At 40.6% G+C, this 27,981-nt stretch overlaps 1 protein-coding gene across 2 annotated transcripts; it reads right to left on the minus strand.

The window, feature by feature from the left end:
• Positions 1–3,198: 3,198 nt before the first annotated feature.
• Positions 3,199–27,270, minus strand: LOC108071118 (uncharacterized). Of its 2 annotated transcripts, XM_017161809.3 has the most exons (11): positions 26,664–27,270; positions 13,069–13,245; positions 10,441–10,653; positions 8,344–9,162; positions 8,101–8,280; positions 7,622–8,014; positions 7,081–7,555; positions 5,434–6,021; positions 4,442–4,543; positions 4,203–4,361; positions 3,199–4,139 (listed from the first exon to the last, which is right to left on the minus strand). In XM_017161809.3, exons 1-11 carry the CDS (start codon positions 26,773–26,775, stop codon positions 3,926–3,928), a joined length of 3,432 nt encoding a protein of 1,143 aa, XP_017017298.1. In that variant the 5' UTR covers positions 26,776–27,270; the 3' UTR covers positions 3,199–3,925. The 2 variants fall into 2 exon arrangements, with proteins under 2 accessions (XP_017017298.1, XP_017017292.1); XM_017161803.3 differs by lacking the exon at positions 5,434–6,021.
• Between the last annotated feature and the right edge of the window lie 711 nt (positions 27,271–27,981).

Below are 27,981 nucleotides of genomic sequence, written 5' to 3' on the forward strand. Positions count from 1 at the left end.
CTATCGATTGAAAAAAAATCGCAGGGTTGTAATTAACAGTCGCGCCCAACAGCACATACGGACTGTTAAGACCGTGCAACTGCGAGCTGTTTTGGGGGTTGAAATAATTAAATATATATTTAATAAATTTATATTTTATAAAATTAATAACATAAATAATTGCTTTAAATTTCTTTACTTTTTTCTTGCCAAATAATATTGTTTATTGTGGCTAAAAATATTAACAGCACACTGTCAGAGGATATATCGATATATTCATATTATCTTTTTGCGTTTTTTTTAAGAAGGTGTTATAGTTTTAAATAAAATATTTAAAATAAAAAGCTGCAGTAAAATTTATTAAAAATGTTATTTATTATTTATTAGCATTGAAATTTTTAATTTTTTTTTCACCCTAATTTTTGGTACTTTTTATGTTAACAGAAATATTCCAAAATTGCCACTCACTAGAAAAAATAATTATCGATAATTAACAGCTGCAACTGTCAAAAAACTGTCAAAAAAATGACTAAATAGTCGATAATTTAAACATCAGCTGTTTACCGGCAACTAATTTAATATTTCCCGCCACCTTTAAATTCAAATTCATCACAATTTTTTTTCAAAATGCTGTGTTTATTTTATTTTATTTTATTGATTTTATAATTTTAAAAATATAATTTTTAAATGTTGTAATTTTATAATTTTTTTAAAATTAAATTAAATTTTGAATATTTTTTAAATAAAATAAACATATAAATAATAAACATGATATATGTATAACTTGATGAATGAGCTGACCATATAGAAAATAAAGGGCCAAGAACACTCCCCTTGATAAATAATAATATATTACTATTTTTAAATATTTCGCTAATATTAATATTTATTTTGATATATTATTTTTATATATATATTATTTTATTTATTATATTATTTATATTTATATAATACTATTTATATTTATTGTTTGTTTATTTTATTTTATTTTATTGATTTTATAATTTTAAAAATATAATTTTTAAATGTTGTAATTTTATATTTTTTTTTTTTTAAATTAAATTAAATTTTGAATATTTTTTAAATAAAATAAACATATAAATAATAAACATGATATATGTATAACTTGATGAATGAGCTGACCATATAGAAAATAAAGGGCCAAGAACACTNCCCTTGATAAATAATAATATATTACTATTTTTAAATATTATAAATTATTAATATTATATTTATTTTGATATATTATTTTTATATATATATTATTTTATTTATTATATTATTTATATTTATATAATACTATTTATATTTATTGTGATTTTTCTTGGAATTTTTAAAGATTTTATAGGACCTCTCTCTCTCTCCCTCTAATTCAAACTCTCGCTCTGCCTCGCTCTGTCTCAATCTACCTCTCTCTCTCTCTTTCTGTCGATGTACCTCTCTCTCTCTAGCTACCTTTAAATAGAGGTACCTACGCATTAGCTGCCTTGACTTAAACGCTCAACCGGCAAATTTCTTATTAAACAGTCAATAAAATCAGCTCGCGGCAGCAGCTAAACAAAGCAAATAAAAACATGCTTGGTTGATTAAACCGAGCAGAGCGGAGCTGAAAGCTGATAAGCTAAGCTCCGCTCTTCGTGTATGAGAGCGCACACACTGAGAGCGGAGCTGAGCTTATCAGCTTTCAGCTCTGCTCTCAATATGCGCGCTCTCATATACGTAGAGTTTGTGTGTGTGTTTGATTCTCTGACATTATCGGCTCTCTTATCAGCTCTCTTATCAGCTCAGCCCTTAGCTCTGCTCTCAGCTCTGCTCGCAGCTCTGCTCGCTGCTCTCGCTTACCTCAGAGAGCGGATAAGCTCGCTTATTAAATCAGCCGTAAGCTCTCTCCGCAGTCCTCTCTCCCCCCAGCTACCTATTAATAGAGGCACTCCTACCGGTGCCTCTCCCCCCGCGTTCACTTGTTCGACCCTCCCCTCGCGTTCACCTGGAAAAGTGCAAGTAATGATAACAAGCTCTCTCGATCTACCTCTCCCTCTCCAGCCACCTCTCTCCCTCCAGCTACCTATAACTATAGGCACCCCTACCGCCGCAGCTTCAGTATGTGCGTCTCTCCCCTCGCGTTCACGTGTGCACCTGTGCTTATCAGCCCATCGGATGATCGCTGGAAAAGTGCAAGTTGTGATAACAATCGAGCAAAAGACACCAAAAATCTTAGCAATTGAAGGAATAAATCATCGCTGAATAATAAATCAGCTTCAGTAGTGCGCCCCTCCCCTCGCGTTTACCTGTGCGTCTCTCCCCTCGCGATGACGTGTGCACGTGTGCATGTCAAACCATCGGATGATCGCCGGAAAAGTACCGTTTTGCTGAAACAGTACAAGTTGTGATAAAAATCGTACAAAAACACCAAAAATCTCTGCAATGGAAGGAATAAATCATCGCTGAATAATAATCATGCATAATCATGAATAATCATCATCATCAAGAATCTGTGAAATGGAAGGAGTTAATTATCGATGAATCTCAGCCAAGTCTGCGATGGCGATGAAAGATAACTGCGGGTAAGTGCAAGTCAAAACTAATAATAATCTTATGCAAATACAAACTAATTTAAAATAGCTTTGCGAATTAAAATTAAGGCATTTTCGGCTTAGTTATTAAGTTTTTCAGCTGTTGTTTTCCCAAAAATAATTAATTTAAAAGTGAAATTATTTAAAACATACTTGAATCCTTTCCCTCCCCTAATTTATAATTTAAATTCAATTTTTTGTAGTAAAAATATTCATTGTTTTATTTATGAAATATATTATTATGATTTACACTGGAAATAATGCACGAATTTCAAATAATTATAAATAAAAATAATTCAATTAAAAATGAAATTATCTAAAACTTACTTGAATCTTTAAATAACATTCTTTCCTTCCCCAAATTAATAAATTAATTCCATTTTTTTAGTAAAAATATTCATTGTTTTATTTATGAAATAAATTATTATTATTTACACTGGAAATAATGCACGAATTTCAAATAATATTGCATGCCCGGGCGGCACCCGAAAACAAAATCTACAAATAGGCTTTTAGAAATACAAATACAGGGCGATACACATATAATAGTATAATAATGGTAGTGGGGATACAAAAATAATGTTTACTAATGGAGAATGAAATTCAAGGGAAAATGGTAATGGAAATGGAGTGTTTCGGGGGGGGGGGGGGGGGGGGGGGGGATTTCATCTAGGGTTTTAGGGTTTTACGTAACTAATTTGCGACTATGAGCAAGTCGATTTGGCTTGAGGGACCTCAAACGAAACCAAGTTGCACATAATTTGGCTGCAGCTGTGATCCTGCTTGCTGGGGGGTGGCGATGGGGGCTAGGTGTGGGTAAGGGATGTTCAAGGATGTGCTGGTGCTTTGCAACTAATTACTACGTCTCGGTTTTCTTTTTTTTTTTTTTTTCTTTTTTGTGGACCTCTCTCTCTTTACATAAAACTAATTCATAGAGAAAATTTAACTAAGAACCTTACGAAAAGCTTTGCGAATAAATTATACGAGTTTCGGGCATAAACATATTTTCCGGGGGTGATTCCGGAGAATGGAAATCTTTAAAAATCTTTCCAAATCTCTCAAAAAATCTCCTTTAACCATATATCTCCCAGAACTCGCCCCCTTGAATATAGCTAAGTATTGACTTGCAAGTTAAAGGACCTCTGGCTCCACATTTTCGCTATGAACAGAAAAGTCTCCTCCTGATCCAGATCCAGATCCTGTCTTGACCTTATTCTTATATAACTAAAGCGCGAAAAAAAACTGTTGCTAAAATTAAACAAAAAACGTTTCGTTGTTGCGCTCACTGCTGCAGCTCTCCGACTTCTCCTCTTCCTTCTGTTTTTTTTTTTTGGCTACTGCCGCTCCACATTGATGGTAATGACCATGGTTGGTCAATAGTGGCCGCCACCACCTCCTCCTCCAACGCCGCCGCCGCCACTGTGTCGGTGGTGTTCGCGTCTGCCGGAGGACTGATCACGATAGTCGCCATTGCGGGAGCTGCTCTTGTGGTGATGGTGATGGTGACGCTTCTTCTCGCCCTTCAGGCACACGTCGGAGACCACCATTTCGGAGTCGTCACGCATACCATAGTTGTCCCTGCCGCATCTGTTGCAGGGGATTTGTTGTTAAAAATAAATGAATAAACAATTGTTATGGGAGACCACCCACCTGTCCAGATTCTCGCGGGAACGCTGCATGTTGTCGCGCAGATTGTCGCGGGAACGGGTCATGCTCGGCGGATCGAGGGTCTCCTTGCGACGCAGGGCATTGTGCGAGCTGTTCTTCGAGGCGGACTCGTGCAGGTTCTCCCAGGCCTGGCGGTAGTACCTGTAATAAATTAATAATTTTCATAAATGATATGGCAAGTCCAGCGATTTGGGAATATTTTGGAAGGAAGTGTTGCTCACCTGTTGAGTCCGTTGCGGGATCCGGAAGTGGAACTGTCGAAGCTGGCCACGGTATTGCAGTCGGGCGAGGCGCGATGGCGATAGTGTTGAGTGGTTCGATTTCTGCAGGAAAAGGGAGATGGATATATTTGATTTATTTATTAAAATATTTTCTTTTTAATATTTTACTATATATTTTTCTGAATGCCAGGACGAAAGAGTGTTTGGGGTTAGTCACAAAGTTCAGGCAACAAATGGGGGGGTTAGGTACTACGCACACACAGAGCCAGATGAGAGAGAGACAGATATATAGAGGGGGGAAAGAGACAGGCAGGCAGGCTACAAGAGACAGAGACAGAGACGGAAACAGAGCAAGAGCGAGCCAGGCGTGCAGTGTGAAAGAGAGTCCCCACATAGTGTGATTAATGGGTGTTTGATTGAGCGGATGAGCTGATGGATTGATGGGTTGAAGGTGCAACAGCCAGGAGTAGGAATCGCCACACAGCCCACAGCATTCGCAGCAGTTTTATTTTGTATTTTTTTGTTTGGTGTTTCAGTGTTGATTGTTTGGTTTGATTGACTGATTGATTGATTGTTTGGTGTGGTGTTGTTCTTAGTTGGTTGTGTTCTTGGGCTGCTTACATTTTGTGCATATTTATGGCCGCTTTGATCAGCTGATTGACTGGCTGATTGATTGACTTGCTTAACTCTCTGGGTGTTTTCGTTTCTCCTTAGAATTTATTCGTTTTTCATAGAGTTTTCTTGATTTTTCGTTTAATTTTCTTAATTTGTCTTTAGGTTTCTTGATTTTCCTTGGGTTTACCTAGCTTTTCCAAGCTTTTCTTGAATTTTCTTAATTTATCTTTCGTTCATTTTGGGTTCGTTGATGCATCTCTTTGGCACTCGTTATGATCTCTTGTCCAGGTAGTCTCCAGGTTGTGTTTTTGGCTCTTCGATCTCTACTCCTCTTTGGTGGTTATCTCCTCCTCCTGCCCATGCCATCCCTGGGTTACATGTGCGTCGTGGTCGTTGAGCTGCTGAAGAGCCCCGCCCGGGTCCTATATCCCCGTCCGTAGCTGCTAAACTCCCTCCTGCCCAGCTTCTGGTCATCGAAGGGCAGCGCCAGCACACTGTACCACAGGGAGTTGGGATCTCGGTCCTGGTCCGCATCCTGATTACGCCTGGAGGTGATGCTACCGTAGCCCTTGGTGCTGGTCAGTTGGGCCGTGGACGCGTAGCTGGTGGCGCTGGTGGCCGTCGCCGTGGCATAGCTGGGCAGTCGGCTGGGACGCGGTATGCCACCACCAGACCTCTTCCCGAGGCCGAAGCCGAGACCGAGACCGAGCCCGATGCCGATGCTGTTCCCGTTCCGGATACCCTGAGATCCCTTCGCCTGGCCGTGCTGTTGGTGCTTCTGCTGGAGGCGGTACTTCTGCTGTTGGAGCTGTTGCTGTTGCTGCTGGAGCTGGTGGTGCTGGACCTGGTACTGGCACTGGTGCTGGTGGTGCTGGTGGAGCTGCTGGTGGTGGTGATGATGAGCATGATGATGTTGGTAAGCAGTTAAGTGTTTGGCTAGGTGCCGCCGTTGGCTGTTCGGGGTGCTGACGGTTTTGGTTTTGCCAAAAAGTACAGAGAGTGGGAGAAGCAAAAACGAAAAAAGAGAGTTGTACAACGAGAGAAAAAGAGAAAGCGTCGAATGTTCAGGTAGGTGTGTGCGTGTGCGTGAGAGACTCTCTTTGATCGAGCTAAGAAGACAGGTGAGAGATGAGAAAGAGCCAGCGAGAAAGCGAGGGGTAGCCGAGAACTAGAGAACTCAGAGAGATGGAGAAGGAGACCTGAGACAGAGACGGGGTACAGTGTGTGTGTGATAAGGATAGAGAGGCTGAGAGGGGGACAGGGACTAAGAGAGATCGGATATCGGATATCGGAGGTGGTGGTGGTGTTGTTGGTGGTGGGCAGGTGGTGACAACCCGACAACGATCGACTTTGCTCCATACGCAGACAAAAGCGTATCAATCATGGTCCAATTCGGTACTCAAGCATAAAAATCATTAAATTGTTCAATAATATATCGAATATTATCGATCAATAATCAATCAATATAATCAAAAGTTGAATTTTTAAATTAAAAAGTTAAAAAAACTGAAAAAATGTATATAAATCTGGGATACAATTTAAAAGGTTCCACCATAATTATTTAAAAAATTGTAAATTACAAAAATATATCGAAATTATCCCAATTTTTCATCGGGAACGCTATGTAGAATAGATCCAAAATTTTGAATTTTCAAATTAAAAATTAAAAATAAAAATAAAAAATTATATAATCCAAAAATAAAATTTTTGAGTCCCAAAATATTTATTTAAAATATTGCAAATTGGATAAACATATCGAAATTATCCCAATTTCGATCCCAAAATCGATAAAAATTCTAATTTAAAAATTAAAAAATGTAAAAAACGGAGATACAATTTCAAAGGTCCCACAATAATTATTTAAAATATTGCAAATCAGATATATACACTGAAATTATCCCAATTTGTATATATTCGATTTAGAATCAATAAAAAATCATTGAAAATATTCGAAATTGGACAACAAAATCGACCTCGACTGACCACTGATCCCCGGGTTATATATAGCCCAGACCAGGACTCACCTTCGCACCAGGATCACGATCGTTGTGATGACGGCGGCCAGGAAAACGAAGCCACCGAAAGCACCCAGAGCCACAATGGCCCCCAGATTGAGCTTGGCCTCCTTGGTCTCCTTCCGGTCGGGATTGTCGACAGCAAACGGTACATTGACATTGGGCGACTGATTCTGTTGGATGTTGACGCTGTCGGGGATTTCGTTGTCCTGCGGATGCGAGTTGGCAATGATCTGCTGTGTGTTCCTCGTGGTGGTCTCCACCGGAGCACCGCTGGGGCGGCTGCGCGGCGGCGACGGGGCATAGGTTGAGGGCACCTGCGGCGGCTGGGGCACATGCTGTGTGCTCGGAGGCACTGCAGCCGCCGGTGTGCTGCTGCTCGGCTTCTTCGGGATGAGCACGGGTCGGACGGTTCGGCGCGGAGGGAACTCCTCGCGAACGGTGCCGGGCACGGGCACATTGATGATATCCTCCTCGGATTCAGCTGGAGAAGGGATAAAGATGATGTTGTTATTGGTTCTCTAGAGTCCTCGAATCTCTGTCTACTCACACTCTCCGTTGATCTCCACCTGCGTGGGCCGGAGGCTGGGGTAGGTGCCCACAGTGCTGGAGCTGCTGCTGCTGACAGTGGACACAGCCGGTCGATAGGGTGTGCGGCTGGTGGTCGAGCTGGACACCACGACCTTGGGCCGGAAGGGTGGCGGCGTGGCCACCGATGAAGGCACCGTGGGCGCCGCTGTGGGCTGGGTAGATGGCTCCAGTTTGATGCAGCGCGGCAGGGCACTGCTCCACTGTCCGCTGGCCAGGCAGCTGAGCACTCGGGGTCCTTCCATGCGATAGCCGGGCGGGCAGCTGACCTCCGCCTTGGAGCCGTAATAAGTGCCATTCGGGGCATGGATGATGGTGTTGTAGTAGTTGCCCGGCAGAGTGTCGCATTCCACAACTGGGGGAAGAAAGGGAACATTTAATGTTAAATCGAAATGGAATAATATCCTTGAGGATAAGTCTTTAATCCTGGCTAAAACTCACTCTCGCAGCGTGGCGGCGGTCCGTTCCAGCGCTCGTCAAAGTCACAGGTGAGCAGGGCCCGACCGATCATCTCGTATCCCTCCTCGCAGGAGTACTTGACGAGGCTCAGGTAGCCCACGGTGTTGTTCAACAGGGCGTATGAGCCATGGGCAATGCTGGCGGGGAGGCCACATTCGATATCTGCCAGGAAAATAAATCATACATAAAAAATCTAAATAAATAATAAAAAGATTCCCAACTCACACTTGCACACCGGCGGAAACTCGTTGTAGAAGCCCGTCTCCAGGCAGGTGCGCGTGGCGGGACCCACCAGCAGGTGATTCGCATCGCAGCTGTACTTGATCTGGGCGCCCACCTCGAATCCATTGAGGGCCACCATCGTGGAGTTCGGCGGCTGCTCCGGCCTGCCGCACGTCTTCGGCTGATGCTGGCAGATGAAGTTCAGTAGCGTATTGCAGTTGGTGTCGCTCCACAGCCATCCCTTGGAGCCATCGAACCGGGCACAGTCCTCGTCGCCACCGGGATGGCTCCAGAAGGACACCGTCAGCTCGTCACCGTTCACCCACTTCCAGCTGCTGCGATCGCTGCCGTCCCGCACTGCTCCCATCCAGTACTGGGAGCTGACATCGCTTCGATGTCGTCGCCACAGCTCCCAGCTGATGAAGCCCTGCAGCGCCGGATTGCTCTCGCTGATCAGAGTGCCGCCCCGCGAGCGGCAGAAGGAGAGCGCGTCCAGGAAGTTCAAGGGCTGGCGGTTATAGAAGATGTAGCATTTGCCATTGTAGGAGGCCAAGGCACCCGGCGGCTGATCCCGGAAGGTGGGACAGCGTTCAATGGGCAGCGCTTGGTCCGTGTAGACGAAGGCCTCGCAAATGGACAGGGGATTCGGTGTGCTGTTCTCCAGGTGGACGGACACAAAGGCACCGGGCATGGGCGGATTGCAGGGCAGGAACAGGGGCTGGCCGGCCTCCAGGAGTCCGGTGAAGCGGTTGCAGATGGGATTTGTGCCCAGATCGGGGCGGTTGTTGCCCACGCGAACCACTATGGTGGCGGGTTTGTTGCCTGGGGAAAAGGTAGGGTATGTTTTAAGGTGATTTGTTAAGGTGAAATGGAAAGAATCTTAACAAAAAGATGGCAGCCATTTTTATATTATTTAGTTCTTATTTTATAATAATTAATTGTTTAAAAAAAGGTAACCCCAATTTCTCCCTCAATTCTCCACTACCTATTGGCCCTAGTTTGTGGCAGTGCAGAAGTGCAGCCTGGGCTATAGCTATTTCTATTGGCATTCCCACTGCCGTTGTCATTATTATGGTTATGGCTTTGTCTGTCAGCAGGTCAGGCGGGTTCAGCTTCAGCTTCAGTTGCAGCCTCAGCGGCAGCTCCAACATCAGCCAAGTGAAAGTAATCATAAATTTTCGGCTCGCACTGACTGACTCACTAGGTCTGGGTTTTTTTTTATATATTTTTATTTTGGTCTTCAGTCGAAGTGGAAGTCCAAGTCCAAGTCAAAGTCCAAGTCGAAGTCCAAGTCGAAGTCTTCGTCTTCGTCTTTGTCTTGGCTGTCGTCGCAAAAGCCGCACGAAAATCACATAACAAGCCGCCTCAATCGAGGAGGAGATGGTCGGAGTCGAAGTCGAAGTTGGAGCTGAAGTTGGAGCTGGGGGACTTCAGGTTGCTGGCAAGTGAAAGCATTAGGGAAAACTGGCTGGCAGTTGTTTACTCTGCATTTCGGCAACCCTTTTTTTTTGTGCCAGCCTTGGCTGGGACTCGTGCAGCATTTGCCATTTTGCCAGACAAACATTTGGAAAATTGAAAACTGCCTGGCTGCCTGCCTGGGCAGCCTGGGAAAACGGGGCATTGAACTGTCCACCGAACGGCGAGAGAGTTTCCTCCCAGAGAATGCGGTCCAGGCAGGTCCATAATCCGGCCTCCAGCATGTGAGCTGCGACAGGTTAGGGTTGGGCCTGGGGAACTGCTGACTGCGGTTTAATAAAAGCGAAAAGTTTCGCAATTTTTAATCAATTTGCCTGGCTTCGTCGTCGTCTTTCACTAAGCGCCACTTTAGCAGCCCAAAAAGACTGGCTGAAAAACATTTCTGCCAACAGAATAATTATGGTTTTGGCTTGGAATTATATCCGCCGAGATTAGGTAATTGCGGTGACTCTCGTTTTTTTTTGTTTTAGGGGGAAATTGGAAAAAATAAAAGCTAGCTTCTAAAGAGCTTCTAAGAAACTGAAGAACCTTTAAATTATTATTTAATTATTTTTTTTATATATATATTTATAATTTCATGGTGTTGTTCTCCTTATATTTTGATTACAAATTAAGTTTACTTACCACAGCAGGACTTGCCAAAGTCCAAGCGCACCAGCTGGACCATGTAGGGCTCCAGGAGATTGACATACCACCAGGGCGAACGCTCTGCCTTGGTCAGGGAGCAGGTCTCCGGGGTGAAGAAGGCGGAGGTTGAGCCATCGATGGCCTTCTGGGGTGCTCCAGCGCCCTCAGTAGAGATTTGCATGGGAGCCTTGCCAGCGGCCACATTTAAAACTGAAAAAAAGTGAATAAGAAATTAATTTTCAGAATGAATTTTTGACCTATCAGCAAGTTGAATTTTCAGTGTAGCAAATAGGGGTCATAGGTAATTATTTGGGAATTCAAAGCAAGATGCAGCAGTTCCCAAGCTGGGCCCAAGGCCCGGCTAATTGGCTGCGGGCCCTGACACGGTTTTGTGGGCAAAAGCATAGGCAAAGCTCAGCCAGCGATGTTCTGGCCTGGCGAATTTGTCAAGAGACCTTCGTTCTGGCCATTGTTTCGGTCCGACTACGACTCTGACTCTGGCCAAAAAGTGAGGCCCCGAGATGGAGTGTGGCCAAAAGCAAAAGTGAAATTTAATGGCGGCTCCGCTCGGCTCAACTTTTACTTGCCGGCGCTTAATTACATCGCTCGCCACGCACTTTTGCGGCATTGGGGATTCATTAATCAGATGCATCTGTCGGATAAGATATGCCGGGAGTTTGAGCCTGAGTTTGAGCCTGAGTTTGGCTTTCTCGGGCACTCACACACATATAGTAGTACTATATGCTATATCTCGTATCTAATGCTCAGCAGGTGTGTGTGTCTGTGTGTGTGCTTGTGGCGGTGTGACAAATGCCTTTTAATTGCTTTTAATTAATTTCCCATTGCCAGCTGCTGCCCGCCGTGTCATGTTCGAATTTAAAGTCGAATTCCGTAGCAATTTTCAGGTCGGAAATCGCTTTCAGCTTTTGTTTTCTTGTTTTCCTTTTCTTTTCCCGCGTCATCAGAGTGCAATCAGCGATTGCTTTGATTTTTTGGTCTATAAACCTCAAGACTTGGTTCAAAGCGGGTCGAAGTGTTGCTTTTTTTTATTGGAAAATAATTATAAATTAATGTCTACACTACATTTTTGAGGTGTAGTTATTTTTGTGTTTTTTCTGTTGTTCTTTTTGTGTTTGAAAGGAGCAGCAATCTTTTTCAGCTTTTATTTTATGAATTAATGATTTGTTTGATAAATAAACGAAAGTCTTTTTCAGTTATTATTTTATGAATTAAAAATACAAGAAAAACCCTTAAAAATCCATTGAAATTCTGTTGATTTCCCCCAAAGTTCCCATGGCATTATTCATGCTTATTAACACCTACTACTGTGTCGATCGAATGTCTTTTTTATCTTGATCTTTATTAATAACTTTTCTATAAAGAAAAGGCCCGTCAAAGAGTTTGATGGATCGTTGAATTGCCGCCCCTTTTTGAGCCTCCACAAACGCCTTCCCAAACCAGCAGTTTATTCATTCATTCATTCACTCACTCGCTCATTCATTCATTGATTCATTCAATTGTAGAAGACCCTTTTCCAGCTGCTCTGTTTGTGTCAATCAATTCCCTTAGTTCACGGAAGTGCATGTCTCGTTGGAAATTGATTTAGAATTCATTTGTTTGTCTTCGTGCTCGACTGGTTTAAGTTTTTTTTTCGTTTTTTCGTTTTTTCGTTTTTCTTTTTTTAGTTGTGAACAAAGTGGGTCAATTTGGTCGAGCTGGATTCTTCCCACCTCGTCTTCGGACCCCCTCTTTCTTCTGTTTCCCCTCTTTCAGCTCCCCCTTCTCTCTCTGCTCGGCACACGCACTGGTTTTTAGCCCAATTTCGCGCGTTTTGTTAATCATGTTTCGCTTTTTTTCGGTTAACAACTTTGCATTCAATCGGAATGCCATTTGCTCTCTTTCTTGCTATTTTTGTTTATTTTTTTATTTATTTTCTTTTTTCACGGAGAACGTGAGTGCACGGTGAGAAATTGGGGATGTCTTTGGGAGGTTTACGGGTTTTAAATAAATATAAATAATAAATAAATAATAATAATAAATTAATACTAATAATATATAAATAATAATCATAATAATAAAACAAACCAATAAATACAAGTAATAAATAATAAAAAGAATATAAATAATAATATATAAATATTAGCGTTATTAAAAAATTCTTAAACTTTTTGCCTAAAAACATGTTTTCCCTTTCTTTGCTTTCTTACTATTTTTTCTAATTTAAAATTGGGATTTCAAGTGCAATATATATTTTTTAAAAATTTTTTTCTATTTATCTTTTAATTTAAAATTTATTTTATTTCTATATTTCTTTGTTTTTTTTTTTTTTATAAATAATTTAATTTCCATGTTTCCCTTTTTATGTCTTTTCTTTTTCAAATTGTTAATTTTTCATTTCTGTGTGGAGATATTTTGAGAACGCTTCAAATTTTGTGGCGGTGAAAGTTGTCTTCCCCCCCGCTGCCCAGTTCACGTCCGAATCCAAGGCCGAATCCGAATCCGAAACCGAGTCCCAGGCGCTAATTGAGTTGACGAACAGCAAGTTCGTGTGCGCAGTCTTTTGTTTGCTTGTCTTGGCGTGTTGTGTTGGTGTTGTGGGTTTTTGGGTGATTTTAGTAGACTTACCACAGAAGGGAATGCCCTCGGGCACCCACTGGCCCTTGTCACAGACCCGCCGCGCCGGTCCCAGCAGCTCGAAGCCACGCTCACAGCTGTAGGAGGCCACCGTGCCCTGGGTGAGATTCGCGCTGGAGAAGACCACGCTGCTGTGCGCCGGTGAGCCCGGGAAGCTGCAGCCGGCATCTGGAAAGGCAAAGGTAGGAAAAGAGAGAAGAAATTAGTTCATGTTTCCAGTTAATTACAAGGAAATGATTTTTAATTAATTCATTTGCTCCAAGGGGGGTTTCTAAGAGTGTTGCTTTCTGGGGCATTTCGTTATTGGAACATTTTTTATTTAAATATTAATTGGAGAAAATAATAATTTATAAACATTTTAAGCAAGCTAGTAAGCTTTATTTTTTGTTTATTAATTATTTCTTATTGGCTCTGCCTTGTCAGAGGCTTGTGTGTCCGCAGCATTTGATTGACAATTAAGCCAGTTCCGTTCCAGTTTGGTCACTCGGTAACGACGACGCCTGGCGAAAAATCTCTGGCATTCCGCCGTCAGATTGCAAAATGTTCTCTCGGCTTCGGTTGTTATGTCTTGTCTGCCTGTTGTCAATGCAAAGCGTGAGAAAATTGCCACAACAAAATCAGCAAAACAAAAAAAAAAAAAACAGATAGAAGCAGCGATCAATTTAGTTGTAGCTGCCGCTTGTATCTTTGTATCTCCATATAAATGTATCTATGTATCTATGCAAAAATGCTTGCCAGCCGTGTGCAATAATCAAATGTGTTGCTGCTTCGTATGATTAGTTATTCAATTGAGCAGTTCCCAGGCCCAGACTGGCCAATGTCATGAGTTTGAAACATCTCTTGGGGATGTTAATGGCAAGCACAGAGGGAAATCTGTTGTTGATTTTATTACATTTATAAATTAAATCTCTAGTTAACTTGGTTTTATCAGCACTAAAGGCTGCTTAAACACCAATTTAAGTTGCTTGTAACACACTTTTTGTCGCTGTGTGTGCAAATCGTTCTTGGCTCGGAGCTGTTAAGTGCGATTTTGCATAATCAGCGATGAGGAATGAGACTTGGAATGGGAATAACGTAGAGAAGGGGCTAGCCAGTGAGCCATAAATGGTCGAATAACTGCAACATCATTTGACCAGCAGCAGTGCAACTTTCCAAGCAGCTTCCAGCTAGCCACAAAACACGTATTGCTATACATCTATACATTTTTCCAGATGCTTCTTATACAATCCCCTCCAGTGCCAGTCCCAGTGCCTGGGCAATTTCATCATAACGGTTTTGCTGCTCATCAAAATGAGATACAGACTCTCTTGGCCACTCCAAATCAAATTAGTTCGGGCAAATTGAAATTAACAAAAAGCCAAAAAAAAAAAAAAAAAAACTTTAGCCGAGTCATTTGTCATGCAGGGCAAAACGCAAATTAAGAAATCAAGTTCATGAGGCATTTTCAATTTTCGGGCCAGAGTTTCGCTTTAGTTTCGGTTTCGGTTTCGGTCTTGGTGTCGGTTTCCGACCAGAGCAAGTACCCTGAGAAGCCAAGCCAGTAATGACGACTCCAACTCCCACGCTGTGCGTCAAAAGAAACCGAAAACCAAAAGCCAAAAACCAAAGACCGAAAGAAGCACCGAGACCGAGATGCGATCGTAGGATCGACCGAAAGGTTGCCCAGCCAGCCATGCATGACAAAGAGATGCCTAAAAAAGTGGGTAAAAAGCCAGGTAAAAAGAGTTAAGGTAAGGTAAGGTAAGGTAGGGTAGGGTAGGGTAGGGGTAACAAAAATTGTTGAAAAAAAAAGTGCAAAGGCAAACGGCAGTAGTTGCGCCAGCAACTTGTTGCTTTCATTTGCTTTCTATGTGCGCGAACTTAGTGAAAGTGATACCCCACACACACACACCACACACACCGCACACTCCATACACACCGCACACTCCAGGCACATAAATAATACCACAAAGAAAGATATATCTGTGGCACGCCAAGGCGGCATTGACAAAACAACGGCAGCGATTTGTAGCAACAAGCAGACGTTGAGCTCCGTGGAATAATATTCGGATATTCGGTGTGTGTGCGGTGTGCGAGTGCGGATTAAAATCATCTAATAATCGTTATAAGCATAATAACCGTTATAATTTCCAGCTCGTTTCGGACATGGTCCGTTCGCCATTGTTGTTGTTGTAACAAATTACCCATCAACGCCTTGGCCAAACCAGAGTGTGTACTTGGAGTGTTATTTATATATTTATTATTATTTTTTTTTTTTTGGGGAAAAGTCTAGTTTGAAAATTAAAGAAATTTCTAAAGAATTGAATGAATGAAATAGGAAATTATTGAAAATTAGTAAAGGAGTCATTTCCGACCCAATAAATCATATATATTTTTGATCATCATCACCTGGCGAGTCAATCTAGCCATATTCGGAAGAAAAATATATTTTTTTTAATTTTTTCTTAATTTTATATCTTAAAAATCTTACAAATAGTCATAAAAACAAAGTCAAAAATCTTGATCTTTTTAAAAATGAAATTTAGAATGCAGATTTGTTAGCCTATTAAAAACTGGCATAAAAAAGTTTACCGAATTGAATTCGGCGCTTTTTTGGCTTAGTTATGATATTTTTAAAATTAAATTGCATACAAATTATGACATAAAAAATTAAATGAATGTTTTGTGTCTTTTTGAAGGGTTTTGCAATTTATTTAGTGAAGGAGTCATTTCCGACCCTATAATCCATATATATTCTTGATCAGCATCACCAGGCGAGTCGATCTAGCCATGTTCCGAAGAAAACCAAATTTTTAATTTTTTTTTTTAATTTCATGTCTTAAAAATGGTAAACAAAAGGTCAAAAATTTGAATTTCTGGAAATATTAAATTTAGTAAGCAGATGTGTTAGCCCATTAAAAATTAGCATAAAAAAGTTTACCGAATTGAATTCGGTGCTTTTTTGGCTTAGTTATGATATTTTTAAAATTAAAATTGTCTACAAATTAAGACATAAAAAATTAAATGAATGTTTTGTGTCTTTTTGAAGGGTTTTGCAATTTATTTAGTGAAGGAGTCATTTCCGACCCTATAGTCCATATATATTCTTGATCAGCATCACCAGGCGAGTCGATCTAGTCATGTTTCGAAGAAAACCAAATTTTTAATTTTTTTTTTTTTAATTTCATGTCTTAAAAATGTTTTAAAATGGTAAACAAAAGGTCAAAAATTTGAATCTCTGGAAATATTAAATTTAGTAAGCAGATGTGTTAGCCTATTAAAAATAAGCATAAAAAAGTTTACCGAATTGAATTCGGTGCTTTTTTGGCTTAGTTATGATATTTTTAAAATTAAAATTGTCTACAAATTAAGACTTACAAAAACATTACAATATTTTAGGTCTTTGTGAAGGGTTTTATAATATTTTTTTAGTGAAGGAGTCATTTCCGACCCCATAAATCATATATATTCTTGATCAGCATCAACAGCCGAATCGTTCTGGCCATGTCTGGAGAAAAAACATTTTTTTTTAGCCATTTTTCCAAAAAATTACATCGTTAAAATTCTCAAAAATTTACAAAAAAATTAAAATCTTTTAAATGTTATACGAAGTAAGCAGATTTATTAACCCTAAAAAACCAACACAAAACAGTTTTCCGAATTGAATTTAATAAATTTTTGGCTGAGTTACAGAAATTTTAAATTTGAATTTTTTTTCCAAAAATAATCAAAAAATCACACCACTTTTTCAAAAATAAATATAATTTTTAGAATTAAAACAATAACAATAATTTAAGCCATAAAATATACTAAAACTTGTCTAAATTTTGATGGAATTTCTTGAATTTTTGCATGGAAATTCAAGGAAAATCCCTATTTATATTATTATACAACTCAACTCTAGTGGCAGGTTGCATTTCCGCTTCAGCAGACGAGGCAGCAGCCTCTATTAAAGCGCAGCTGAATCTGCAAAGGCAACCTGCAACCTGCAATTCCCCCCGCCATTAGCGCTACGTAGAAAGTTGAACCCCACTTAGGCCCAGGCTTTAGCTTTAGCTTTAACTTTAGGTTTAACTTTAGCTCCATTTCCATCTCCATCCCCATTTCAATTTTTTATTTCCAACGCCAGCTGAAAGTCCCAGGCCCAACCTGCACATTAGCCCCGTCCTCGCCTCCGTGCAACATTCCATAACCAAAGTCAGCAATTTGCGTATGTCGGCTAATTTTATTTTAAATGCAAGTCCACACCTGGCGGGGATCGCGGAATGGGGTTGGGGTATCTGGACTGGGGTACGTGGTATCTGGACTGCCCTGAGGTGTGGTCTGGTGTCTGGTGAAGCTCTGGGCATTGTTTCAACAGTATTTAACATTTCTCTCTCCTTATGTTTACTTTTTTGGGGGCCTCATTTAGGGACGAGACTTTGGCAAGCTTGACCCCGCTAATTACGGAGGGATAAGGGTTTTTTTTTGCAGTTTGCATTGCAGTTCTGGGACGTCATGCGCTGATTGCCAAGCGCCTACGCTTCGGCGATCTGCCTGCCACCGATGTTGCCAATGTTACGAGAGCCTCTCTGTTTTTCTTTTTTGGGTGGAAAGTGCAAGTGCCAGGCCACAGCTTAGGCTAAGGTATTTCCCTCAAAGAAAATGTTACCTACTCTTCTTTTTCGATGGTAAATAATTTCTATAGGCCAAGCAAGAGCCGTTTTGAGCCGGTCTTGTCAAAAACGGTGTAAACCGTTAGGCCATCATAATGATGAAGATAATGATGATGATGATGATGATGATGATCGGGTCTGGAGAGCCGCTGATTGGTTTTTGGATTTACATAAATTGGCGCTGGACTTGTTCTCCCGCCGAAGTCGGAGTCGTCGCTGCTGCTTCTCTTGACCCAGTTAGCAGCGTTTTCTGTATATATTTTCTCGTCGTCGTCTTTTTTTTTTTTGTCGATTTGGTTTTTGGCTTGGCTTGCAGGCCAAATTAGTAGAACCTCGTTAAAACTGCACACAGACACACACATTCGGTGCGGAGAACATTGAAAATATTTCGCAAGTGAGTCGCTTTTGCGCAATGTTTGTTGCTATTGTTGTTAGCGGATGCGCCTGGCCAGACCAAGACCAAGACTTGTGCAAATCAACTGCAAGTTCGTTGCCCAAGTCTTTTGATTTGAACTTCCGCTAAATGCTCTGCGCCAGCGCCAGAGGATCTCTCCGAAACCAACACTGAGGGCACTGAGTTGCACAGAGCGAAAATAGGGGGGTAATATATATATATTTACTAGTGTAATTCCCTAACTTCTGCTCTGCTCTGCTCCTCCCTAACCATTAGCTGGTTCCTCCTGCCTTTCAGAATTAATTGCGCATAAAAATTGCCCATTATGGGCATTAAATGAGACATCAAAGACCGTCTGCCAGGCACACATGCACACACACACTCCCCCTGGGGTATGTGTATGTGCCAGCTAGTTGGCTAAAAGGTAAAAGCCAAGAACTGCTAAGCGTATTAAATAAACATGCGCTGTGCCCGCTCCGCTCTGGTCTTTTATGTAACGGTAACGACACGACGGCCAGCAACAATAAATTTCAGGCGTAAACAGTTACGTAAAAGAACAAAAAAACACAATACAAATACAAACATAGAACCCGGTGGAGTCACCACCACATCTCTACATCTCTCTGACAGCATCGACAGCACTTCCAGCAGCAGATCTTGGCAGCATCTTTCACCTGACTATGGTAGATGGGATATGGCATGGGCCCCTCCCACTCCGCTCGGCTCTCTGTAACAGGTTCGATATGATTTTGCGGCACTTTTGCCGCAAAGGAAACGCTTGATTGCCGCTTCTAAAGCAAGGCCAAGCAACGGCAATCGAACGGACAGGGAGACTGGCAGACCTGGCAGACAGACAGACCTGGCAGACCTGGCAAGCGGCGCAAGCCATCGACGACATTGACCGACGACGACGACAACGACGATGCTGAATGCTGGATGCTGGCAGATCTGCTTGGGAGCCACGATATGGAAGAGTGGGAAAGCGGAAAGCCGTCGTCGTTGCCGTTTGCCAGTTGACCGCATTCCAAGCTCTGGCCAGCAAATCAATGTGCAAGCGTAGAAGCCACATCTCACCAGCAACAACAACGAGCAGAGACAGCAAAAAAAAAATATATATATATAAAAAGAATAAAAAAACACAAAAAACAGCAATAGACAGGCAGCATCTAGAGACGCGTCCTTCTCTTTCCTGCACTGCCAAGAAAAATTCAGTGAAAAGGTTTGGGATTTTGTATATATATTTTAAATAAAAGAAATTTAAAAAATATCAATCTGGGTCTAGGTTCAGTCAAAAGAGTCTAGGAATTTTTATAAATATAATTTTAAAAAATAAAAAATACACCCAAACTTTAAGAATAAAACGTTTGTTATTGGAACTTCAAATACCTATTTAAGATGTGTCCATAAAATATAATAAAAAATACAAAATAAATACAAAATAGTTCACATTTTAAAGAAAACAACTTAAAAAAAAAACCCAGGCTTCAAACTTAAACTATAATCAACGGAAAAAATATTTAAAAATATAAAAATAATGAAAATATCTTTCAAATATATTTTCCTTGAATATTTACCCCTCAAAAGCACAACCAATTGCTCTCAGTGTTCGTGTAGACTGGCAAAACTGGGTCACTTCGGCCCAAATGCAGTTTAAGATAGAATGCGATCTTGGGCGAGTGTGTGTGTGTGTGTTGGCAGCTGCGAAACACCTGCAGCAGCAGCAGCAACAGCAGCAGCAGCAGCAGCAGCAGCAACTCGTGCCACAGTCAAGACTTCACAGTGAGTGATCGCTGTGGCAAGGAATGGCTGGGGCGGCGCATTTGGCCGGCGCCCACTGTACACAGTGCTTGCTTTTCAGATTTTCAGATTTTCAGATGCGTTCTCGTTGCAGTTTGCTAATTTCCGCCAGCTTCTGCGGCTTTTTGGTTTTTGGTTTTCCTTTTCTGCTTATTTTTTTGTGCCTAATTTGCTTTGGCTTGCTGCTGTGAACATTTTCAATGCTATCCGAAGATTGTAGCCACTTTGTGTGTTGCTTTATGGCTTTTTCTGGGGGAAAAGGTGGACAAATACTAAGGCTAATCTCTGGGCAGAGGCCATAAAAAACAGAAATGGAAAATAGAATAATAGGAAAATAGGAAAATGTAAGAGAATAGAATAGAGAGGGAAACACAACAGTTTAGGGGGACAATTTGCATAAGAAAGGAGAACACGAAAAAAAGAATAAAAAACATTAAAATAAAGCCGGCGATCGTTGGCCGTTCTTCTTCGTTTTTAATTTCGGTTTTTCGGCCTTTCTCTGGGCAACTCTTTTTGGGTCTTTTTCGGTCTTCTTGGGTTTCTTAAACTTTTGTCAACTCTTCTATGCAAATGACCAGGCCACAAATCAAAGCTTGGCCCCAATAGCAGCAGACCGACCGGCTTTGTTATGAATATTTTCACCCAAGAAATGCCGCTGTATTATAAAATCGATATATGTATGTTTTCCTTGGGCATTTGGAGTTCCACCTTTGGAATGGCTAGATTTACCGCTAGCCAGGCCGGGGCATTACGACATCAAAGAAGAAGATGAAGATGGCTATGCGATTGAGATTGGATCGAGAGCAGGTGGATCAAGAGCTGCTGCAGATGCTCTCCTATTGATTGGCCTGCAGCTGCACAACTGCCAACTCATCTCGCGGCAGAGAGGAGCACTTCCGATTGGAGAAGGAGTCGGAGGAGAGGCATTAGCCGGAGCAGTCATTGAACCTGCCTGCCTGCCTGCCTGCCGTCGCCTTCATCATGATGAAGATGGCGCCATCGCCCCTCCATTTAGCGAGCAAGCGGAACAAAAGCAACATCATCATCATCGTCATCATCGGCAGCAGCCACCAGAGCCAGCAGAGCCACATGAGCAACATCTGCAACATTGGCTACCTGGCGAGCTAAGCAAATTGCAATTTCCATGCGTTGCCTGCCACAGCCACATCCACATCCATGCCCATGTCCATGTCCACGTCCCATGTCCGCAATTAGGTAGCCGGCCCCATCATAATCTATGGTTATTGTTACGGCTATTGTTAGTATAAGTGTTATCGCTATCGTTATGGCGAAAATATATTGAAAAGACTGAGGCGGAAAACACTGAATAAAACTTTAAAATGGTGCCTGGCAGTGCCGCATGATTCATGGAGAGATTGAAGTCCAGGTTCCTACAGAGCTTTATATTATTTTGAGAATATTTTAGGAATATTTTCAGATTATTTTAAGAATATTTTGGGAGTATTTTAGGAATATTTTAGGAATATTTTCAGAATATTATGAGAATATTTTAGAATATTTTGAGAATATTTTGGATTATTTTGAGAATATTTAGAATATTATATAGCCACAGTCCCTTACAAGAATTCAAGATTATTTTATTCTTATTCTCCTCTCAATTTAATCTTCTATACACAAAACAAATCTCTCCTTCTAATAAATAATTATCCTTTAAGGAATGTACTTTCATTTAATCCAAAATATTTGTTTTTCTGGGTTTACCAACCAAAAATCCCTCAAAATCCCCCACAGATCTCTACAATAACCTGTAGTAATCAGCCATAAAATCGTTTACCCACACACTGTGGCTTACTTTTCACACTCAATCTGGGATCAATGCAATCGGTTTGATAATTAACGACAGCTGTGGCAAATTATCTATCGATCACTCTCCCATCGAGTCAGTGGAGTTTCACGAGCAGTTTTTCATATACATTTTATTTTTTCTTTGATGGCAATTTGCAATCGGTTTTTGGGGCCAGTGACGAAACGACAGCCGACACCAACACACAATGGCGTTTAAAGTTATTAACGAAGCAATTATTAATAACAATTTCAATTGTTTGCCTTAGCGATGGCATTGAAAGAAAAAAAAAAAAAACATAAAAACGAGTCGTGAATCACAGCCGCAACAATTGCTGACTTGTACATATATTACAATTAATTAAATTACAGAAAAAAACGTATGTATGTATGTATATGGGAGAAGAAAGGAAAAAGCGCATAAATTCTGTTCAAACAGCAGCTCTTTCCATGTTTCTCTTGGCATTTAAATGCGTTGCTAATAGCAAACAATTTCATTTATTTATTAGACGTTAGTTTCACTTTTCGAGCATTTCACTATTTCACTGGCGACATTAAAATTTCACACACGACGCCGGCCGTCGCCTGGACAAAACGCGAAAGTTGTCCCAGGGTGTTGTCAAGGCATTTGTGTGTAAAATGTATTTAACTGCAGCCCCGCCATTTATGTTTATGGCAATTAAAAAAAATATATATATGTGTATTTACAGATGCAGAGATACTACGCCGCCTGAGAATCATCGCGGCGGCTTAATCAGGCAAAAAGCTGAATGGATTTGATTGAAATTTATGCCAAAGCCGCGACACAGTGACAACTGCGGAGATCTATGGCCCCGGGGATGAGTTGCCGGGCTGCCATGCTGCCAGATGAGATGAGATCAGTTCACCGAAGACACTCCCTCGCCTCATCAATTCCTAGCCAGCTTTCGGCATGAAATCATTGTGGGTAAGCGAGCAAAGTGGGCGCAGGGTTATACATATATCTCACAGATTTCTTATTTATTTAGAGCTTCTTTGGGTACATAGGGAATTTGAAGAATAATATATTGTTTGATACTTTTCTCAACTTGTTTAAATATTTTTGAGATTCAGAGTTAAGCCACATATATTTCATGGACTTATCTATTGAAGAAGTATTCATTTTAAGCAGCAATTTCGCTATCTAAGTGTATAGATTTTCTTTTTAAAATATTTTTTTATATATCAAAATAAGATATTTAGTTTTTTTGAAGCCTTTTATTTTTAATCAAATTTAAAATCGTTTATTTTGATTTATTTTTTTAGAATAAAATATTTTTAAATATTTTATATATTCATCAAAATTATACATATATATTTTTGGGCTTTATTTAATATTTATTTAGATTTTAAATATTTAAAAACATTTATTTTGATTTATTTTTTCAGCAACATTGTTGCTCAAGTCTTTTTTTTTTTTTTTTTTAATACCAACATAATTGTTGTTGCAGTTGTTCGTTTTTGTTTGAGTTTCTGGATTTCTTCTTCAGTTTTTGGGCTTTGACTCGTCACTCTCGACAATGATTTACATATATCGAGTGCATGAGTACCTGGCAAGGCCATTGACAGCTTTGCGCAATCGGCACTCGGGCAGGCACTTCACCCCCCACACGCTGAGACCTCCTACGTGCCAAGGCGGCAATTGCAGTTTGGGAGGAAACGTAAAAATACAAAATAAAAATGAAAATAAAACCCAAAAACCGACAGAAAAACCAAAGAAAATAAAACGCAAAAGTTGCGCAAAATTGTCAAGTCAAACATGCTCAAGTTGAGTTGTATTTGTGTCGAAATATTTTCAAGAGAGTGTCACCCGCATATATATTGAGCCTAATGAGCTGTACAGTAGGAATATATAGATATATATTTAGGGGGAAAATATAAACAAAATATATAAAAAATATTAAACAAAATATATATAAGCCTGAACCTTTTCTTCTTTAGTTTCTGCAGATTTTTATAATTATTTTATAAATTTATAAATATTTTTTGCTAGCTTTTGCAACTTTAAAGCCCAAGTTTAAAGGTCTGTCTGCCAGCTGGCAACTACATAATTTTGTTTATTGTTTTTACTATTTTTTTTTCCTGATGATGGCTTCCTACTTCCTTGTGGCAAAGCCAGGGTCTTATGTAAAAACCCGCGACCGCAATTGAAGTTGCAGTTGCAGTGGCAAGGAGAGGCTGCTGCTGATGTTGCTGCCAATGCCGCATGCATGCGTGCACCGAGCCACGCCCCCGTCGCCCTAGCAACAAATTGCTGCGGTTCATTGTGCAGACTGAGTGGCAGACTCAGAGGTATCGGCATCGGTATCAAATTGCCAAAGGTACTCGCACTCGGGTACTGGCATCTCCTCTTTCCCTCAGAGTTTCCAGAGTTTCGCATTGCAATTAGGCGAACACGATGCTTCCGCATCTCTTGATGATGATTATGATTATGATGAGCTGCTGGTCATGCATGGCTCTGGCGAGGCACAGATAGGCTGTGCGCAGACATTACGTTTTGGCCATTAGATGTTGGGCATATGCTCGATCATCCCATACCAGCCCCAGCTCGAGCTCGCCACTTTTACTTTTCTTATTGTCAACAATTGTCTGAGGAGAGGAAAGCCGCAGAAAATAAAACTTTCCCAACATTACAGATTTGTCGCTGCTGCTGCTACTGCTGCTACTGCTGCTGTTTTTAACTCTTTCCCCAAACAAGCCGCAATTGTTGTCGCTCCCCCAGATCATAAATTTTCTTTTAATTTCAGTTTCTGTATGTTCTGCTGCCGCCGTGTGTCTGGTCTGTGATTAATTTCAGTTAATTTACAAGATTTTCCTTGGTAAAAGTCTGTCTGAGTAAAAGTCAGGCTTAAATTGTCTGCCTTTGACTTGTCCTGGCTTTGTTTAACGTGTCGTAAGTGTAAGAGAGTTTAACAGAAATAATTAATAATAAATAACTTAAGGGATTTAAGAAGGAAACTAAAGTTTCAAATACATTTGCCAATCGTAATTGTAAATTTAAAACTAAGAAAAGAGCTTTATATATTTTGGAATTTAATTTAATTTAATCATTATTATTTGATATATTTTTGCAGCTTAAAAACAATTTTAAATAATAAATAATTCCACACTTTAGGTATCTTTTATAAATAATGGATTTTAATAAGAAAATAATGTTTAAAAGTAAGAAAAGAGTTTTAAATAATTTACTATAAATTTACTAATGCTTTTATTAAATCCCCTATGTTTTTATTTATTTTTTGATATATTTTTTCAGTTCAAAAACAATACTAAATAATAAATAAATCCACACCTAATGGATTTTTGTTTCTGTTCAGCACCAAGTTTGTTGCCTAAGTCTTTTGTTTTTTATTTATTATTTAATTTTATTTTATTTATTAAAATTGCTAAAATTTTAAATTTAGCTTTAGCATTTTCTATTTATTATTTTATTTATTATTATAATACCTTTTCTAAGTTATTTCACTCTTTTTCCAATTCTGTTCTTGTCACCTCCAAGTTCGTTGCCTAAGTCTTTCGTTTTCTAGCTTTGCCTGTGGTGACAACCCACCTACCTCTCGCTTCTCCCTGTTCTGTTGCCACGTGCAACGGCCTGCGGGTTGCCCAAGTCCAAGTCTCCCCTCTCCTACTCCTTCTCTCCCTGTGCCATTTGTGCCACATTTCAACTTGCCCGATTGTTTGCTGACCCAAACAAACATCCGTTTCCTGGCGAATGCGCCCGCTGCCACTCCCTCTCTGGCTCTGGTCGACTTTTGTCGCATATCCCACGAAACAATTAAGCACTTGACGCAGAGCTTACAAAAATTATACAAATTATAAAAAAAAACAGAGACAAGAAGTGGAACTGGAACCCCAACTGGACTGGGGAGCTGGGAGCTGGGAGCAGGGCCAGTTTTGCTGACAGCTGACGCGGCCTGGACACTATTTTATTAACGTGGGAACAAAATGCAAAACGCAGCCAAAAACAAAAAGTTAAATACAAATTATAAAAGCGGCTTTTGTTTCGAAGCCAAAACCGGAAATAAAAAAAAGAAGCGGGCAGGCAACAATCAGCCGGAAAAAATGTATGCAAAAACAAAAAACTGAGTATCGCTTGCTCTTTTTTTTTTTTAGGTGTGCCCCACACACACACACACACATCTACACTTTGTATTAAAAATGGGTGATGAAAGCACAACAACAGCAACAACAACCAGAGAAAGATGGAGAAGAAGCCGAGGCAGAGCAACAAGTGGGATCCAAACGAGAACGAGAGAAAATTTGTTTGCTTTGGCAGCGGAGTGCCAGAGTGCCGTTGGTGCGGTTTTTATATATTTCAAATACCCTCAACAAAGTGGGGTAAGTACACTATAAATACCCATTGAAAGGGGGTTGCATTTATTAACAAATTAATTTGAGGCAAGCTTTAATGGCTGGCACCTTTGCTTAATTTTCCAAAATTATGCAAATACGTTTAAACAATTCCATCATTCAAAAACAGTTCCCACATGTCAAGGCAAAGCATTTAGGCATTTTATCGAGATAAGCGCCAAGACAAATGAATACTGGCCAGATGATATGTGGGATAATTATGACGGCTTTGAAATAAATATAAACAAAGAGTTTTGGGGGAACTTTTGGTAATGAAAGAATTTTTGGTAATATTTTCCAGGGGTTTTTTCCTATAATTTTCTCAGAGGTTTCTTCTTTTCAAACAAAGGTTAAGAAAGAGTTCTTTGACTTCAAGAGAAGAAAATAAAAAGAGACTAATACTTTTAAGATTTATTTTAAACTAAGACTTTTAAAGAGACAGTAAATATTTTCAAGGGGTTTTAAGATGTTTCTTTGTTCATTTTCTCATTTCCTTTAAGCCTTTCGGCAGGGTATCCTTTAGTCGTTCTCCCCCCCACATTTTCGCAGCATTTCTTTCTTGCTTTTCGTCTTTCGCTTGACACACTCACCTATATTCTGCGCCTGTGCCTGCGCCTTGGCCTGCGCCTGCGTCGTGGCCAGCGTCGACGCCAACGCCAGCGCCAAAGCCAGCGCCAGCAGCGAGCGCGGCGTGCGATGCATTGTGGCTCTGTCTCTCGCTCGCACCTGTTGTAACTTTAGTTTCTCTGATTTGTTTAATTTATTTTCAAATATTTTCAATTCGGTTTATCTTGCTTCAAACTTTATTCAGCTCTTGGCACACTTTGAACTTCACTGGGTACGAGTTTCGGGTGGATTCAACCACACAGAAAAAAAAAACAAAGTGCACTGCACACGGGAATTTGTTGCACGGCAAAAACTTGAAAAAAAAACAACTATTGTTTCTAAAAAATAATGATCGACGCGACGCGAGGCTTTTCCGCTGCACCGAACCGTTCGCTGGGAGTTCTGCAGGTCGACTGAAGCCACTGGCAGGCGGCGATCGCGCTCGAAGAGATCGCCTCGTGGGGCAAGCGTTTGGAGCTCGGCTTCTTTCACTTTTCGCCCGCTCTCTCTCTCGCATTCGCTCTCCACCTGTGTTCTCTCTCTCTTTCTTTTCTTTCACGGCAGAGCCGAACTTGAAGCCAAACCGTTGTCTTGTGCAGCTCGAAAGCAACTGAAAGTTAGCGGCGGCGCGTCGTGCGTCTTGTAAGCTTCACCTGCCTCAGCGCGGCCTCTGCCTCGGTCGACGCACTTGCTGCTGCTGCTGCTGTTGCGCTTTTGGCAAGTGCCAAGTGCGCCAAGTGCCCCCTCCTCCCAGCCACCCCCCTTTTATCTCTGCTCTCCCAGGGCGAGCTGATCAATGGCCACCAATCGCGGTTCTTGGGCCATCATCATCATCGCCATCGCCATCGCCAGAACGGTAATAACAACTAATACAGGTTATGCAACTGTAACGGAACACTCGGCGAAAAAGCGGCCAAGTTAGGGGAGATTTCTATCGGGAATTCGGGTATATCGGGTCAGCTGTGGAGGCTTCTGTGATGAATTGGTAAGCAGAAATAGCACTGACTTGACCAGGCTGACATTTCGAATCTTCTGGGTTTATCAAATAAATATATAATATTTAAATATTATATATTATATATTATATATATATATATATATATATATTATATTATATAAATATTTAAAATATATTTTGGAGTTAAATATATATATATAAATTGTTGTTTATTCAAAGTGCTCTCATTGTTCTATTGAAAATTGTGTAAGAATTAAAATTTTCCTGGTCCTATGGAGACTTTTCTAAGGAACTTAAACTTTACCACACTTTTGTTTTCTAGTGATTTTAATTTATAAAGAAAA

This window comes from Drosophila kikkawai, chromosome X (genome assembly GCF_030179895.1).
Source record: "Drosophila kikkawai strain 14028-0561.14 chromosome X, DkikHiC1v2, whole genome shotgun sequence".
Taxonomy (NCBI): domain Eukaryota; kingdom Metazoa; phylum Arthropoda; class Insecta; order Diptera; family Drosophilidae; genus Drosophila; species Drosophila kikkawai.

Coding starts and splice junctions, on each gene's coding strand:
- LOC108071118 (XM_017161809.3), bottom strand. CDS start 26,775: ATGCATCGCACGCCGCGCTCGCTGCTGGCGCTGGCTTTGGCGCTGGCG. Junction 4,362..4,441: donor TCCCGCAACGGACTCAACAG/GTGAGCAACACT, acceptor AATTTATTACAG/GTACTACCGCCAGGCCTGGG. Junction 4,140..4,202: donor TCCCGCGAGAATCTGGACAG/GTGGGTGGTCTC, acceptor CCCCTGCAACAG/ATGCGGCAGGGACAACTATG.